Source organism: Spea bombifrons, chromosome 5 (assembly GCF_027358695.1).
Source record: "Spea bombifrons isolate aSpeBom1 chromosome 5, aSpeBom1.2.pri, whole genome shotgun sequence".
Classification (NCBI taxonomy): Eukaryota; Metazoa; Chordata; class Amphibia; order Anura; family Pelobatidae; genus Spea; species Spea bombifrons.
Genome location: NC_071091.1, coordinates 4,078,624 through 4,094,194, shown reverse-complemented (window position 1 = coordinate 4,094,194; position 15,571 = coordinate 4,078,624). Strand labels below are relative to the sequence as shown.

General features: G+C 39.1%; 1 protein-coding gene across 3 annotated transcripts in view; it reads right to left on the bottom strand.

Moving 5' to 3' along the window:
• Positions 1-15,571, bottom strand: part of ADCYAP1R1 (ADCYAP receptor type I) — a 77,339-nt gene that overhangs the window by 11,896 nt on the left and 49,872 nt on the right. For all 3 annotated transcript variants that reach the window (XM_053468291.1, XM_053468292.1, XM_053468293.1), the window contains exons 6-13: positions 14,930-14,968; positions 13,813-13,916; positions 12,484-12,581; positions 9,782-9,914; positions 8,857-9,010; positions 5,961-6,021; positions 3,314-3,383; positions 2,158-2,249 (exon numbers count right to left, since the gene is read on the bottom strand). In XM_053468291.1, the coding sequence (XP_053324266.1) occupies positions 2,158-2,249; positions 3,314-3,383; positions 5,961-6,021; positions 8,857-9,010; positions 9,782-9,914; positions 12,484-12,581; positions 13,813-13,916; positions 14,930-14,968 (751 nt within the window). The remainder of the gene's footprint in view (positions 1-2,157; positions 2,250-3,313; positions 3,384-5,960; positions 6,022-8,856; positions 9,011-9,781; positions 9,915-12,483; positions 12,582-13,812; positions 13,917-14,929; positions 14,969-15,571) is intronic.

Here is a 15,571-nt window from a genome sequence, read left to right as displayed (position 1 = left end):
ACACATGGAAATATTTAAATGGACCTGCTGACGGGTTTGGTGATGAATCCTGATGTGTAATTACCATACATGAGGAATTGTGGGAAATGGGTGGAGTAAGATCCAACAGGGGGTGGGACTAAGTAGAAAAAGGGTGGAGCTATAACCTAAAAAGCTTTAAAAGGGTTGAGGGAGGGCAGAGCCATGGCAGACAGTTTCCAGGAGTGGGAATAATCACCTATTTGTGATAGCCGACAACCTCACAACAGATGGAAATTAAAGTGAGTTACAGCCAATGATACGACTTCCACAACCAGTAGGAAACAATAGGAATTTTTATTTTTTATTTTTATCCTTTACATGGTTTTAAAATGATCTTTTATTGATCATATTGCATTGATATACAATGCATCCCACCTCGTGCTGCGGTTAAATCCTAAAATAATAACCGACCACTTAACGAGTGCCAGAAATTTATGAAAAACATAAACCTTAATCAGCAACTTTTTGAAGCCAATTGCAATAAATGGTACTAATAAAAATGCAAAACTAAAGACTCAACGACTCTTCGCTTGATACCATTTTATCAATAAACAAAATGGAAATATAAAGTTAAAAGGACCGTGTTCTGCCCCAAGCAGCATCACCCGACTTGGATTCAGATTAAAATACTCAGTAAGTACTTTAATATGCATTTTTTTGTCTAAATGTTGCTAAAAACACTACTCTACTTACCTGCTGAGAGAACCCCTTTTGGCTCTCCGTGTTCTAGCGCCGGTTTTGGCAGAAAAGAGATCCCACTGAAACCAGCAGGAAGCCCCAAATGTCTCATTAGACCCCCAGAAATTTATAATGAGCCGGAGCTGGCCGGGGGTGAGTGAACACGCATGCGCGCTGCTGGACAGGAGATGCATTTGGGCAAAAAGTCAAATAGCCGGAAAAAAGGGGAAAAGCGGCAAATTCATGGAAGGGATTCTGATGAACCCTTCTATGCATTTTTAAAAAATATATTATTATAAGGTAACTCTCCTACGTGTTAAAGTGCAAGCAATATATAAAATTCTAAAATAAATATAAAATATATCAAATTATAAAAGTTACGCACTGAAGAGGAAGTATAGTTGGATATCCTTATGTATGTTTATGACAATAAAGATTTTTATTTTTTTAAGCACGGCTTGGGTAATATATTAGCACCATTGCCAGGAACATTCTACTGGTTGCTATGGTGATTGCACCATTCATCCACACAACCCCACAAAGTTCAGGTGACCCATTAATCCATTTATTTTCATAGGACTATATACTGCGTGCACCTTTTTTTTAGCATGTAATAAAGGCTTGATGATCCTCTGTGTATAGAACTATATACATCAGGTCACTTATAGACATACCTATAAGATGCAATAACACGTATACGCCATGTTGTCACTATGGCCAGATTTTTGCCCAGGAGGGCAGCCGGTACATTGCGATGTATCCTTTATATCTAACGTTACACTTTTGCTTGTAATTCTGATACTCCTGCGCAAACAAGTTTTATTTTTATTTTTTATTAAACAATGTTTGTCTGTGTATTTGTTCTTTCAGTTCCCGAATGCATTGCTTGAGCTGACCTGGTGCCTCACTGTCGTGTTGGTTTTGCAATATTGTTATTTACTGGTATATACGTAGCGCCATCATATTCCGTAGCGCTGTACAATGGGTAATTAGGACATAACACGTAGTGCATCATATGGAAATTGGGACTTGCGGAAAGAAAAGGTGAGGCCGTCCCTGCCCAAAAGAGCTTATAATCAATATAGATATTATATATTCAATATTAAATGTAGCAGTTGGAAACCCACATAGAGTTACATGGTGGGCACTTAACCCACCATAGTTGGCACATGGTGGGTTAAGGTGCGTTATAATCAAGGCACTTGAAAAACAAAAATGGTTCCATAAACATATATTCATATAGTCGTGTATATACAGTATATATATATATATATACTGTGTATATATATTTATATATATATATATATATATATATATATATCCTACAATTTTTACATAATTGTAAAAATGCGCTGCATTACAATATGTAATCTGTGCGAACATTCCCATTAGACTTGTCCCTTCAATCGGTGTACACCATATTGTATCTCTGCTCGATGTGGATATTATTATACTTACAGGTATATACTGGATTCATTGCCTCCGATATCAGGCGACTGGAGCTTCTGAACGAGGATGATGATGATTCCGACGAACAACACAAAGTTGATCTGTGGATAAGAATGATGCATCAGGTGTAATCATAATGAACTGAAAGCACAAACTCAATTCCTACATTTTTTGTAAACGTGACTGTACTCTAAAGCCCGTCTTGGCTCCACTCAGTTAAAAACCAACCACAACTTGGAAACTTATTAACCTCTTAGTATCTGCCAAGTTGGAAAATGGGACTTGGAAGAAAATTTCAACTGGGAAATTCAATCTCTCCTGCTAAAGATATCATAGAGTCATTTTAATACAATTTATGTACATCCAGTGTTGTCAGCTGGTATCTAAAAATAAAAAAGACAAGGTGCCAGAATACCCGAAACCTGTAGCAATAGATAAAAAAATAGCAACTGGCTGTATAGGATGTGGTATATATACACTCCTGTATATCCAGCACCCCCTACTGATGAAAGACTGCATTGCATGTTCAGTAACGCCTGTAATTTAAGGACTGAGCACTAGGTGGCACTAGTTATCCAGCTCTGTGTAACCCTTGCTAATCTTTTCCTTGACCATCTATGTACAGGCAGAAAATAGTTAAATAACACCTTTAAATGCATGGTTTTATGGGGACCTCTATGATATGGGATATCTTTGTGTAAGAAGGTCATATTCTTGTTTTGCAATTAATAATCCTTGGTGCTTTTTAAAATAAATATAATCAATTTCCTAATTATCTGGCTCTATAACAATACAGACAATTCTAATTTAAACATGGCATTAACAAACAATAACATCCAGCCCTGGTGTGAGCCAAATAAATAACTATTATAGAAAAAAAAATGATTTTTACTGTTAAATATTTCTTATTATATTGTACAATCAAATTTTTTGGTTATCACTACAATGCACTTTTTTTATATCTCAGGTCAGGTACACGGTGGCTGTTAATGTTTATTAATAATTAATTATAAATATTAATATTTAATGAAATGATTATATTAAAATAAGAACTTTGGCACTTATGTCTGCAGATGGTAAAATATCATGAATAATATATAATAATAATAATAATAATAAATATATATATGAATAAATATTTGAATTAATATTGGATTTAACTTACCATGATTGAGCCAATGACAGGACCCTTAATCACCCACCACAGAGCAGTCTTGTTGTTTGTATCCCAACAGCTAAAAAGAACAGAGAATTTGTAAAATAATTAATTATGCTCTTTTCTATTAAACTGTTTATAATAATAAAAAAAAAACTGGTCCTATGGAAGCTTCTGGAATAAATGTAATGATTTAATGTTAGCATAGTGCACGGGCACCAGAATAGGGGGCAAAAAGCAGCACCTTGCAATTTTGGGCCAGCAATTCTGCAAGCCTCACCAGTCGATAATCTTTGCATATCTGTTCATACGGGGCTCATTTCGAGTTGCATTTAGTATCTGGCAATATATTTGGAATTAAAGTTCCAGGATTTTTTTAATTTTTTTCTTTAGCCAGAAAAAAATCTGCAGATATCCCAGAAATATAGAATTATGGCCGTATGTCTATCCCGGGCATGTTTATTACCCTCACTGTATTGCCCTCTACCACTTCTGCTTGGGCTTGGTCTTAATGACACAGCCGGACTCTCTGACTAATTAAAGTCTATAGAGGAACGGACTTCATTAGCATTGCCATAAAGCGTCAGCTCAGTGCGGTGTTTGAGCCAGGAAAGTCGCCCAAAATATCACATGACTGACAGCAACGGCGGCTCCAGGTCTGCAAATAAAGGGAGTTTATTGGGACAAAATGGGATAACTGACGTTACTGTATACAGCACTTGGGGGGGTTATTACTGTATGACTGACAGCAATGGCGGCTTCCAGGACTGCAGATACAGCCCTGGGTGTTATATTACTGTATACAGCGCTGGGGGGTTATATTACTGAATACAGCGCCGGGGGGTTTATTACTGTATACAGCGCCGGGGGGGGTTTATTACTGTATACAGTGCTGGGGGTTATTACTGTATACAGCGCTGGGGGTTATATTAGTGTATACAGCGCTGGGGGATTATTACTGTATACAGCGCTGGGGGATTATTACTGTATATAGCGCTGGGGTTATTACTTTATACAGCGTGGGGGTTTTATTACTGTATATAGCGCTGGGGGTTATAACAGTATACAGTGCTGGGGGGTATATTACTGTATACAGCGCTGGGGGTTTATTACTGTATATAGCGCTGGGGGGTTATAACAGTATACAGTGCTGGGGGGGTATATTACTGTGTATAGCGCTGGGGGTTATTACTTTAAACAGCGCTGGGGGATTATTACTGTATACAGCACTGGGGGTTATTACTGTATATAGCGCTGGGGGTTATTACTTTATACAGCATTGGGGTTATATTAGTGTATATAGGGCTGGGGGTTATATTACTGTATACAGCGCTGGGGGTTATATTACTGTATACAGCGCTGGGGGGTTATAACATTATACAGCGCTGGGGGGGTTATATTACTGTATACAGCGCTGGGGGTTATATTACTGTATACAGCGCTGGGGGGTTATATTACTGTATACAGCGCTGGGGGGTTATATTACTGTATACAGCGCTGGGGGTTTATATTACTGTATACAGCGCTGGGGGGTTATATTACTGTATACAGCGCTGGGGATTATATTACTGTATACAGTGCTGGGGGTTATATTACTGTATACAGTGCTGGAGGTTATATTACTGTATACAGTGCTGGGGGTTATATTACTGTATACAGTGCTGGGGCTTATATTACTGTATACAGCGCTGGGGGGTTATATTACTGTATACAGCGCTGGGGGTTTATATTACTGTATACAGCGCTGGGGGTTATATTACTGTATACAGCGCTGGGGGTTATATTACTGTATACAGTGCTGGGGGTTATATTACTGTATACAGCGCTGGGGGTTATATTACTGTATACAGCGCTGGGGGTTATATTACTGTATACAGTGCTGGGGGGTTATATTACTGTATACAGCGCTGGGGGGTTATATTACTGTATACAGCGCTGGGGGTTATATTACTGTATACAGCGCTGGAGGGTATATTACTGTATACAGCGCTGGGGGGGTATATTACTGTATACAGCGCTGGGGATTATATTACTGTATACAGCGCTGGGGGTTATTACTTTATACAGTGCTGGGGGGTTATTACTTTATACAGTGCTGGGGGGTTATTACTGTATACAGTGCTGGGGGTTATATTACTGTATACAGCGCTGGGGGGTTATTACTGTATACAGCGCTGGGGGTTATATTACTGTATACAGCGCTGGGGGGTTATTACTGTATACAGCGCTGGGGGTTATATTACTGTATACAGCGCTGGGGGGTTATATTACTGTATACAGCGCTGGGGGTTATATTACTGTATACAGCGCTGGGGGTTATATTACTGTATACAGCGCTGGGGGGTTATATTACTGTATACAGCGCTGGGGGTTATATTACTGTATACAGCGCTGGGGGGTTATATTACTGTATACAGCACTGGGGGTTATATTACTGTATACAGTGCTGGGGGGTTATTACTGTATACAGTGCTGGGGGTTATATTACTGTATACAGCGCTGGGGGGTTATTACTGTATACTGCGCTGGGGGTTATATTACTGTATACAGCGCTGGGGGGGTTATTACTGTATTGTTACTGTACGCAGCAGGTCTTTGTCTACCCTTCTAACCGGGTTAAATTACACCAGTACTCGGGGATGAACCGTATACATACCCCAAGTCATCAAAGTGAAGTCGTAATACAGCCCAGATGGTAACGCAAATCAGCGGAGTTCCTGTAAATAAAAGGAAGTCAGCATCCAGAAACAGAGACAAAAGACAATCGGAGCCCAAATTGAAAAATATATCTGATTTGTAGAACTCTTTTTTGTAATAGCCCCATTTGGAATACATTGTTACTCAATAATGTGCAAAGTCCGCCATATCTCCGTAAACGTCGACCCGATGAATCGCCAGTTCTTGCATAATGGAGAATCAGCAAGAACATTCCATAACCCGACCTTAGAATGTTTGATGTTCCCGAAAAAAGTTATTTCGAAGCATCATGGCGCTCAAATCATCGCAACATTCTAAAGATCGTCCGCTTCTCGCTGCTCATGAATACCCGATAAACCAACACAAGAGAGAAATCCGAATAAGCGCATGAATGAAAGTAGATTCCTGGTATTTAGCGTCACGTTCCCTGTTCTATTTATTAGCGGCAATGGGAAATAAATAAAATATAAGAAGCGCCAGCTTGTAGCCGGATTCCAGAGCTCATTATACGATGAATGTATATTTCTTTCTACTCGGCTGATGGCACGAGAGATATGTAATAATTCATGAACACAGATCAGAGCTGTCATAACATGCCGGCAGATACCTCGAATTCAAAGAGCCGTTATATAAATAAATATATATATATATATATAAAAGAATGGAAGGGAAGCGCTATGGAAATGAAGGGCTTTGAGAGGCTCAGAAAAAGAGTCCTTGAAATTTAGTGGCTCGGATTGGCAGATCCACTTTGAAATGCAAAACCGGTGTCATAGGATTCTCCAGAATAAATTGTCCGAGGCGTAACTCACTCTTTTTTTGATAAGAGCGCGCAATTAAAATGCAAATGAACATCAGACGGTATTAAAACATACTCAGAGGGACTCGATTAAATTAACTATTAATCAGACTGGCCAAATAAAACGCTGGAATACATACTGTTCTACGCGATTATGTGATGAATGAACGTCGGCATGTAATATTTGCACGTCTCATTTTATAATAAACTATCTCTATTTACTTTGGCTCTAAATATTTAAGGAACTGAATTTTAACGCATTTTTTCCCCCGATTCGCCCCTTCGTACGCCTCTCACTAAACGAGGCGGGACCCCAACCGCAGAAACCAAACCGACCCCCGAAATCTCTGAGTGCTCGTTACGCATTTGTTTATTTGTGTTAGGACCCGGTTGGGTATCTGGGATAGAAGAAGGGCAGGTGTGACGGAGCAGGGCAAAGGTCAGACCCTTCAAGTCCAGATACAGTCCAAGGGGCCGTAGGCAGACACAGAGGACACATAGGGGCCTGTGTTGAAGCTTTAAGGCTTGGCTTCCACCTCCTTGTATGGCCCTCTGTCTTGCCTGCCGGCGCCATGTTTTTCTGGTACGCGAGTCTATGAAGTGCCTCCTGCTTGCTTTACAGAAGTCTAGTTGGTTGCACTTGATGCTTTCTCTTTGACGGCAGGATACATACATGCTGTCTCATTGTGGGGTGTCATCTCTTATTATTGTAGACTATTGATTATTAAATATATTTAAATAATTTGACTGGCCGCATTGTCCATGAAGTGTCTTCTTCCACAGTTTTTAATGAAGATTTAATGGCTGTAAAAGGTTGTTCCCGTTTTATCTTTAAGGGGTGACCAAGCCTTGGTTGCTGATCTGTAAAGCTGTTCATTCTTTCTACCTGAAGCATGGAATATCTCTTCCTATCAACGATTTCCACCCAATTCTATCAACAGACAAATTATTAACGTCTCGGCCGCTAAGCATGTCCGCGACCCCATATTGTTAAATAATTAGAGCGATCACCGTGTCATGTCTGGAACATTTATATAATATAGTGATCACTTTAAACTATAAGGTGCTTGCCTAGACTGATGGTTTGATAAGGCTGGATATTTGTATAATTGTGTGTCAGCGACTGAGTTCCTGCAGTTGCTTGCGTTACAAGCATTCTGACATTTAGGTCACTTGACTGTGGGGGGCATCAGCCGTCGCTAATTGCTAGCTTTCGTACTCTTCTTTTGCTCTTGTTGGCCTTACCATGGAATCAGGCGAAACGGTGAATGTTCCGGGATCATTTTTTCCCAGCGTTTGCCCCATGCTAGTGATTTTTGCTATTTTTTTACAACTAAAACAATAACTTATTTTACATCTGTAGAAACTGATGTGGCTGATGATGCAGGAGAAATACAAACATCTCTGTTGGATTCTGCAACAAATTATTCTCTTTTAAAATACGAGAAAAATATTCTCTTACACTATTTATTTATTTTTTACCCTCATTTCTCTACCACCAGGTGGCGCTAAAGACTTTTGCTGTCCCTCAATTTTGTTGCATTAAAAGGAAACGATTCCGAGATATTATATTATATGTGTTTAGTATTTAATAACAAGCTTTTATGTGTAAATACATAACAATGGTGTACTATCCATCAGACACGCTAGGCATATGCCTAGGGGCCCCTAAGCTTTTTAGGGGACCCTAGTGGTTTAACGGATAATCCACAGCAGCATTAGCATGAAAGCATTAGAGGAGCTGAATGTGTAGGCATGATCGTTGTATTATTGAAATTATCTTTCCCTTGATTCTCTGGTATTAAATTACAGTCCTAAACCCGTAGTTAGTCACATAAAAAATCCTAATCATTATAATAATAATAAAAATAATAATTTTAAAAATATGGTCACATAAAAAATCCTAATCATTATAATAATAATAATAAAAATAATTTTAAAAATAAAGTCACCTAAAAATCTTATTATAATAAAAATCATAATAATATTGAAAACATTGTTAGTCATATAATAAATCCTAATAATAATAATGATAATAAAAATATTGAAAACATACCCCATCCGATTATTGTGTACCAATAAAAGTATCTCCTTTCTGGAAAAAACGTCTCCACCAGGAGTGTAAAGAGATAAAGTCCTTCTATGAAAAGCCAGAAGTAATTGGACATGACGCAATAATGGAAAAACACCATCACCGCTTTACATTCCACCTACGGAGAAAGCGTTCCGTTATAAGAAACCTGCCGTGTACACAATACTAACAAAATAAACACAAAACATTGTGAAAACAGCATTAAAACCTGCAAATGCATAGAAGATATAGACAACGAACGTATAAAAGTTTACTTAAGTAAAAAAAATCTTTGGTCGTTCTAAACACCCACATAATGGCTCGGCGTCCCAATGGCTCTGCGCCCTTCTTGCAAAGGGAATTAAAACATACAGATTGTAAGCTCTGTAGGACAGGTGACCTCCCAGAAAAATAAATATTATATTATTATTATATATTAGGTCATTAACTTAAACTTAGAGACTAAGATGTAATGAAAGGAAGTGTTATATTACTGAGAGAGCGGAACAGCCTCCCAGCAGAAGTGGTAGAGGCTAATACAGCGAGGGGATTAAACATGCATGGGATAGACATACGGCTCCTGAATCTAAGACGAGACCGACGGCTGATTAAGGTTTGAGTCTTTACAGCAGGAGAAAGGACTTATATTCACCTAAATAAAATAATGAATGTATACTTATGTGAAAGAGAAGGGTTTATTTTGGTGTGATCATGGTTAACGGAACACGTGTGCACCAGCAGGTCGTAATCGTAGGTGGTGTGCTCTATAGTGCATTGAGATGGGCATCACCCATTTATAAAGTGGCCCTAAAATTGGTCACTGCATGACCTAATGTGGAGATGGCATGATGTCACAACGCAACCACATCACGTTCTGGACCGGTCCGGGTGGTGGTTTCTCGGCGCTTACCGTTGAAACATGACAAGGGTTTCCATCTTGCTCAGCGTACAGAACTTCGTCTTTAATAAAAACAGATATCGCTCGCAGTATGAACGATACAAACAGGTTCATGTGGATGAAGTTCCTGGTGCAGTGAAGTTTTCTGCAAAATGAAAAATATGTTCAATAATATTATGATAATTATAATAAGACAGAGGATATAAGACCGTTATTTTTTTTTATTCGCTGATCTATGTTGTTTTTCCAATGTCTGATAACAGTTGTTAGCCAAACTCGTCTTGCTGTTGGGTTCTTACAAACTTGACATTGTACGTCTCCCATCAAACTGCTTTAATTGACCTCATGGGTGGTTATCATAGCCGAAGTTGGCCATGCCAGTGGGCAATCGATTTTTATCATTTAACAAAACGTAAATTAAGTGAACAAAAGAACATTCTAATTGGAATCGATATTTGATGACCTCCCTTTGCCTTCAAAACAGCATCAGCTCTTCTAGGTCCACTCGCACATAGCTTTTTAAGGAACTCGGCAGGTAGGTTGTTCCAAACATCTTGAAGAACTAACCGCAGTTCTTTTGTGGATTTAGGCTCCTCGGTTGCCTCTCTCTCTCTTCATGAATTCTCAAAGAGATTCAATGATGTTAAGATCAGGGCTCTGTGGAAGACCTCTTTATGCTGAAGATAGTTCTTAATGGCTTTAGCTATATTTTCTGGGTCGTTGTCACGCTGCTGAATAAATTCAGGGCCAAGCAGATGCCTCCCTGATGGTATCGCATGATGGATAAGTATCTGCCTGTACTTCTCAGCATTCAGTCTGACCAAATCTCCAACTCCATTTGCAGAAATGCAGCCCCAAACTTGCAAGGAACCTCCGCCATGCTTCACTGTTGCCTGCAATAGCCTTTCTGCTACAGCCAACTATTTACACCTTTGACTCTTCAGTCCACCAGCTGCCATTTTCTGCACCCCAGCGCCTGTGATTTTGTGAATAGTTGAGTAACTTGGCATTGTTTCCATTGGAGGTATTTGGCCCCCAAGTCTTCCATGAAGATCACTTGTGACCAGACTTCTCCAGACAGTAGATGGGTGTAACAGAGTCCTACTGCTTTCTTCCTTGCTGGGCTGATGGCACTGCTGGACAAGCAGGTCTTTCATCTGCTGCAGTTTCCTTGACCTATCATTGCATCTACAGTCCACAATTTTGCCCATTTCTTTGCGCATCTTCAAAAGAGCTTGGACACTTTCTGCCAGGAAGAAAACGTGCTGAAGAGGTGTAGCTACCTTGTGGCTTGTTGCTGTGCTCGGTCTTGCCATGATGTATGACTTTTGACATTCAGCAACCTCACCTTGTTACTGAGTTTGGCTGCCCTCGCCCAGGTTTAATCCTCCTACACAGCTGTTTCTATTTAATTAATGATTGTTTTTCTACCTACATATTAAATTAATGATCATTAGCACCTCTTTGGTATAATTGTTTAATCAAACACCTAACTATATGCCTACAAAATCCCTGACTTTGTGCAGATATACCTAGGAGAATTGATGCTGTTTTTAAGGCAAAGGGTGGTCTCGCCAAATATTGATTTGATTTAGATTTTTACTCAACTTGCACTTTATTAAATGCTAAAAATAAATTAAAATGTCTATTTTTGAATAATCACCTAAAACCGTTGCACAGCACTGTATATAACAAGACAAAGGCGTTAAAAGCATAAACATGACATTTTTTTTTTAGGTATGCGAACATAAATGCTAGTTTTTCCTACAAAAAAACATAACTATTAAACTAAATGAAAATGGTCAAAATGACTTTTTTTTAATAAAGCTGTATAGTGACAGGACAAAATAACATTTCATTATTGCTATTAGGCTCATCAAATGCTTCTGGACTACAACTCCGAGGACCCTCAGCCTGCTGTAGAGAGTTTTATTCAGCTGAATGAGGAAACAAACGCCTAAGCTAAGGAAAATCCCATATTTAAGGTTATTTTACTTAGTAATATGTGTCCTTCATTCCATGAACTTTTATTTCTAATGCTTTTAAGCATTTTAAAAGTGTGATTTTCTGTACTTTTTGGTGAAAGCCTCTCAATGCATACCATTAATAAAATTGACCGATTTTCTTGTCTGCTCTAAAATCATAGAAAACCAAACAATTGCAGGCGACCAATCAAAAATGCCAAAACCATTCATCACCATAGCTGCATAGCAGTAAAAATGTCCAAAGTGTTCTCTTACTGCTTAATCTAATTACACATTATATCAAAATACACAATAAATAAATAAATGTAAGCTAAAGTAATGTGCACAATGCTTCTCTGTGCATATAAACATCAAATACGTTTGGGCATGAAAATGTATTTATTTTCACTTTTTTAAAGGTGAAGCGCCACCTCCGTAGCCTTTAGTATTCGTAAAAGTACAGCATTTTACTGGTCGGAGGAGGAGAACTATATATGGATCAATAGCCGCCCTCAGGTAAGGGGATAAAGGGACTTTTTTGTAGGTGTAAAGCAAAAATCTCCCCGTAATGGGCAAATGCTTGGCCATTAACTTCTCCACATTTCGTTGGGTGTCAAGACTTACACATGCGACTTTCCAGAGCTGTTGGGGCATTCTCAAGTCTACGATTCTAAGGTACAAAAATACAAAAGGTACAAAAATACACCCCAAAATAATCGTTTACCCATAAGATTCATTTGGCCCACCTACCTGAAGCGACAGAGAATCACCATCGCAGTAGTAAGGGCAACCAGCGACGTACTGTATCCAACGGTGTAGAGCGCCTTCACGGACAGAAAGTAGGTGTCCTGGAACGTGAGACATTTCAGAGAGAATGTGAGGAGGAACAATAGATGAGCAGCGACATTCACAAACAGCCCAAGCTGACAACGGGGAAAAACGCACTAGTTTCCCTGAGAAAGTAGAACTTGTATAATTTGGGTCAAACATGCCCTGATTCCACTGTCCATCTGGAGAAGTTTAGATAATGACAGATCGTTTGTTTAATCTACTAGGAGAAAATGAGCAAAGCTGTAAAAATTTGGCTCAAGTAATATTTAAAGAAATTCCATCCTGTGCCTCATCCTGAGGATTAGCGATAAAGTAAATAAAACAGGATACCCAATAATAAAAGACCTACTTATCCCACCCCATCTCTAAGTCCCCCAGGTAGAGCACCCAAGTCAGAAGGGTGGACGAAGTATTGGTGCCGAGCCAGCGTCATGAAATGACCCCAAGATTCCTCATCTTAGGCACACGAAAGGAGGCCACCCAAATCATATTATAACCCTAAACCCCCAAAAAAGGGCACAAAAGATTAAAGTAATTCCGTGCCTGACGGCAGCAGATTGTAAAATGGCTCCTCTTTGCATGGGCAAGCGCATATAGACCGCCATGCACCAATGGCCCCAAAGATACGCCAGGCCTTCTTCACGTCTATGGATCCTATTCAAGTCAATGGGGTGTATAGAAGTTAGTTGTAAATATGAATACTGAGTTCCAACCTTGCTTCGAACAAGCAACTCGCATGCCCTCGCATGAAACACCCAAATGTAGCTTTCAATTAGTAATTGAAGGAAGAGAAAGAACTTTATTACGTTACATATTTTTTTGGGAAAGGGGATTTTGATTCATTGTGCAGCTGGTGTCGGATTAAACACTGAGTATTTCTGCACAAAGAACTTTATTATCATCGTTATTCTCATTATTTATAGCTATATTTAATATTAACTTCAATTTCAAAAGTGATTGAGTTTTCTTATCGTCATTGGACGGCTAAATAATTATTAAACGTCGTGAGTACGATAAAAAAAAATGAAAAACACGTATAGAAATTGGTTTTAAAAATCTATCACTCCAAAAAACGCCACAGGCCACATTTAACCCCTTAATGACAAAGCCCGTACATGTACGGGCTCAAAATGCATTGTTTTCAATGGGTTTAGGGACCGCCCATTGTCCTTAAGGGGTTAAACAGCGGATTCCACATGATTTATTTAGTAACAATCTGGAGTTGGAGGAATATTTTGAGTTTCCTACCTGGTCGGGCCCCGTTTCATTTACATCAAAGCCACAGGCGTCGGAATAATGAGGAAAAGGCTCCGACCAGCCATTTTCTGTGCAGTTCCTGCTAATAATGCCTTCTGGAAGGGGAAAAAAACGCACAAGGGATTCGAAATGAAATTTATGGAAAATGTCAAGTATTAATAGACTTCTCTGCTCGATTATTAAAAAAAAACAAAAATTCTGTTACATCAGAAATAAAACACATAATTAAAATGATCACGGAGATATTTAGGACGAATACGGCTTTATAGCTACTAATTAAGGATTTATGGCAGGACTACATCTCCCATAATGCTCTTTCCGCTAAGGGGCTGGCTGAGCAGGATGGGAGATGGAGTCCTGCGGCAGCTGGAGGGCCGCAGGCTGCCATAAATCATACACGGCAAAAAACAAAAGTTTACAACTAAAAATAACGTCGGTTTCTCGTTGAAAGGGCTTTTTAAAATTAAACTTTTGTTTTTAGTCTTTCTTTATTTTTCATTCTGTCTTTGTGCACATCAGAGATCTAACATTTTGGTAAAAATTTCTGGCGTCCCTCATTCTAAAAGCACAATTACGACTAAGGTTTTCAATTCTTCTAAAAAAAAAAATATTAGGTGTTGAGTAGAAGGTATATTGTAAATCGTTAGCCGTTCAAACGCAGCTTGATTTAGAATGAATGCAGTTAATCAATTGTTGGTCTAGGCCTACGTTGTCACTTTCTATAATTACATATGAATTGGTGAATGTTACCGTTTTTTTTGTTTTTTTTGGTACGTTACTATTTCTCGCTGCCCGAATGAATTCTAAAATATAGTTCCGACCTTCAGCACGCCGTCTAGGTTCCTCATTTGTAGAACAATCATTTTAAAAAAAAAATTAAAAAAAACTCAGAAATAATTCACATTCTACGAATAAATTTGTTTTATTAAGACACTGGATGTAAGGTCACATCTACCGATGATTTATGCCAAAAAGGGAATAAAAACCACGCCGTCAGTCCTGACCTGTCCTGACCTCGCTCAACCGAGAGTGGATTTCAGAAGCGATACAATTAATTCAAGTTCTATTATCTTTTTATTCGCACGCAAATTTGCCAAATTCGTTTTACCTTCCTGCAGCTCCTCCAGGTTATCCAGAGACTCCAAATCTGCAATAAAGGAAGGAAAACGCTTGAGTGAACAAGTGGGGTCTTGGCTGGAACATCCGTAATCCAGTGGTCCGCGTAACCCCTACAACCCGTTCCATATAAAATATGCCTATCCCGTGCATGTTTAAATTTCCAGACTGTATTAAACCCCTACCACCTCTGCCGGGAGGCTGTTCCACTTATCTGCTACCCTCTTATTATGGAAATCCTTCTCCTTGTGTCATTTTTTAAGGGTCTTAAAGGTGCTGTTCCACTTGGACAAAACGCCAGCTGAGCAAACCGTGGAAGCTTTCATGTATGGAAAGGGATGGGAAGAAAATGATAGCAAAATGGGGTTACGTATAAAAAGTCATCCTGGTCAAAAGCTTTGAATATTGGTCTTATCGCCATAGTAACTGATGGAATGCTCCAGTCAGTGGGGATTTTCTTTGGTTGCTATGGTGATAAGACTGCTTTTCAAGTGTTGCACGTAACCCCCAAATAGTTTGTCATGGCTTACATTACAACATGGCGGATGGTGGAATTGTGATAAAATAGTCATAGATGCCCCCCTAGCGAAATCGCGCCAACGAGGCCGACGTTAGTAAGAGATGAGAACGTGTA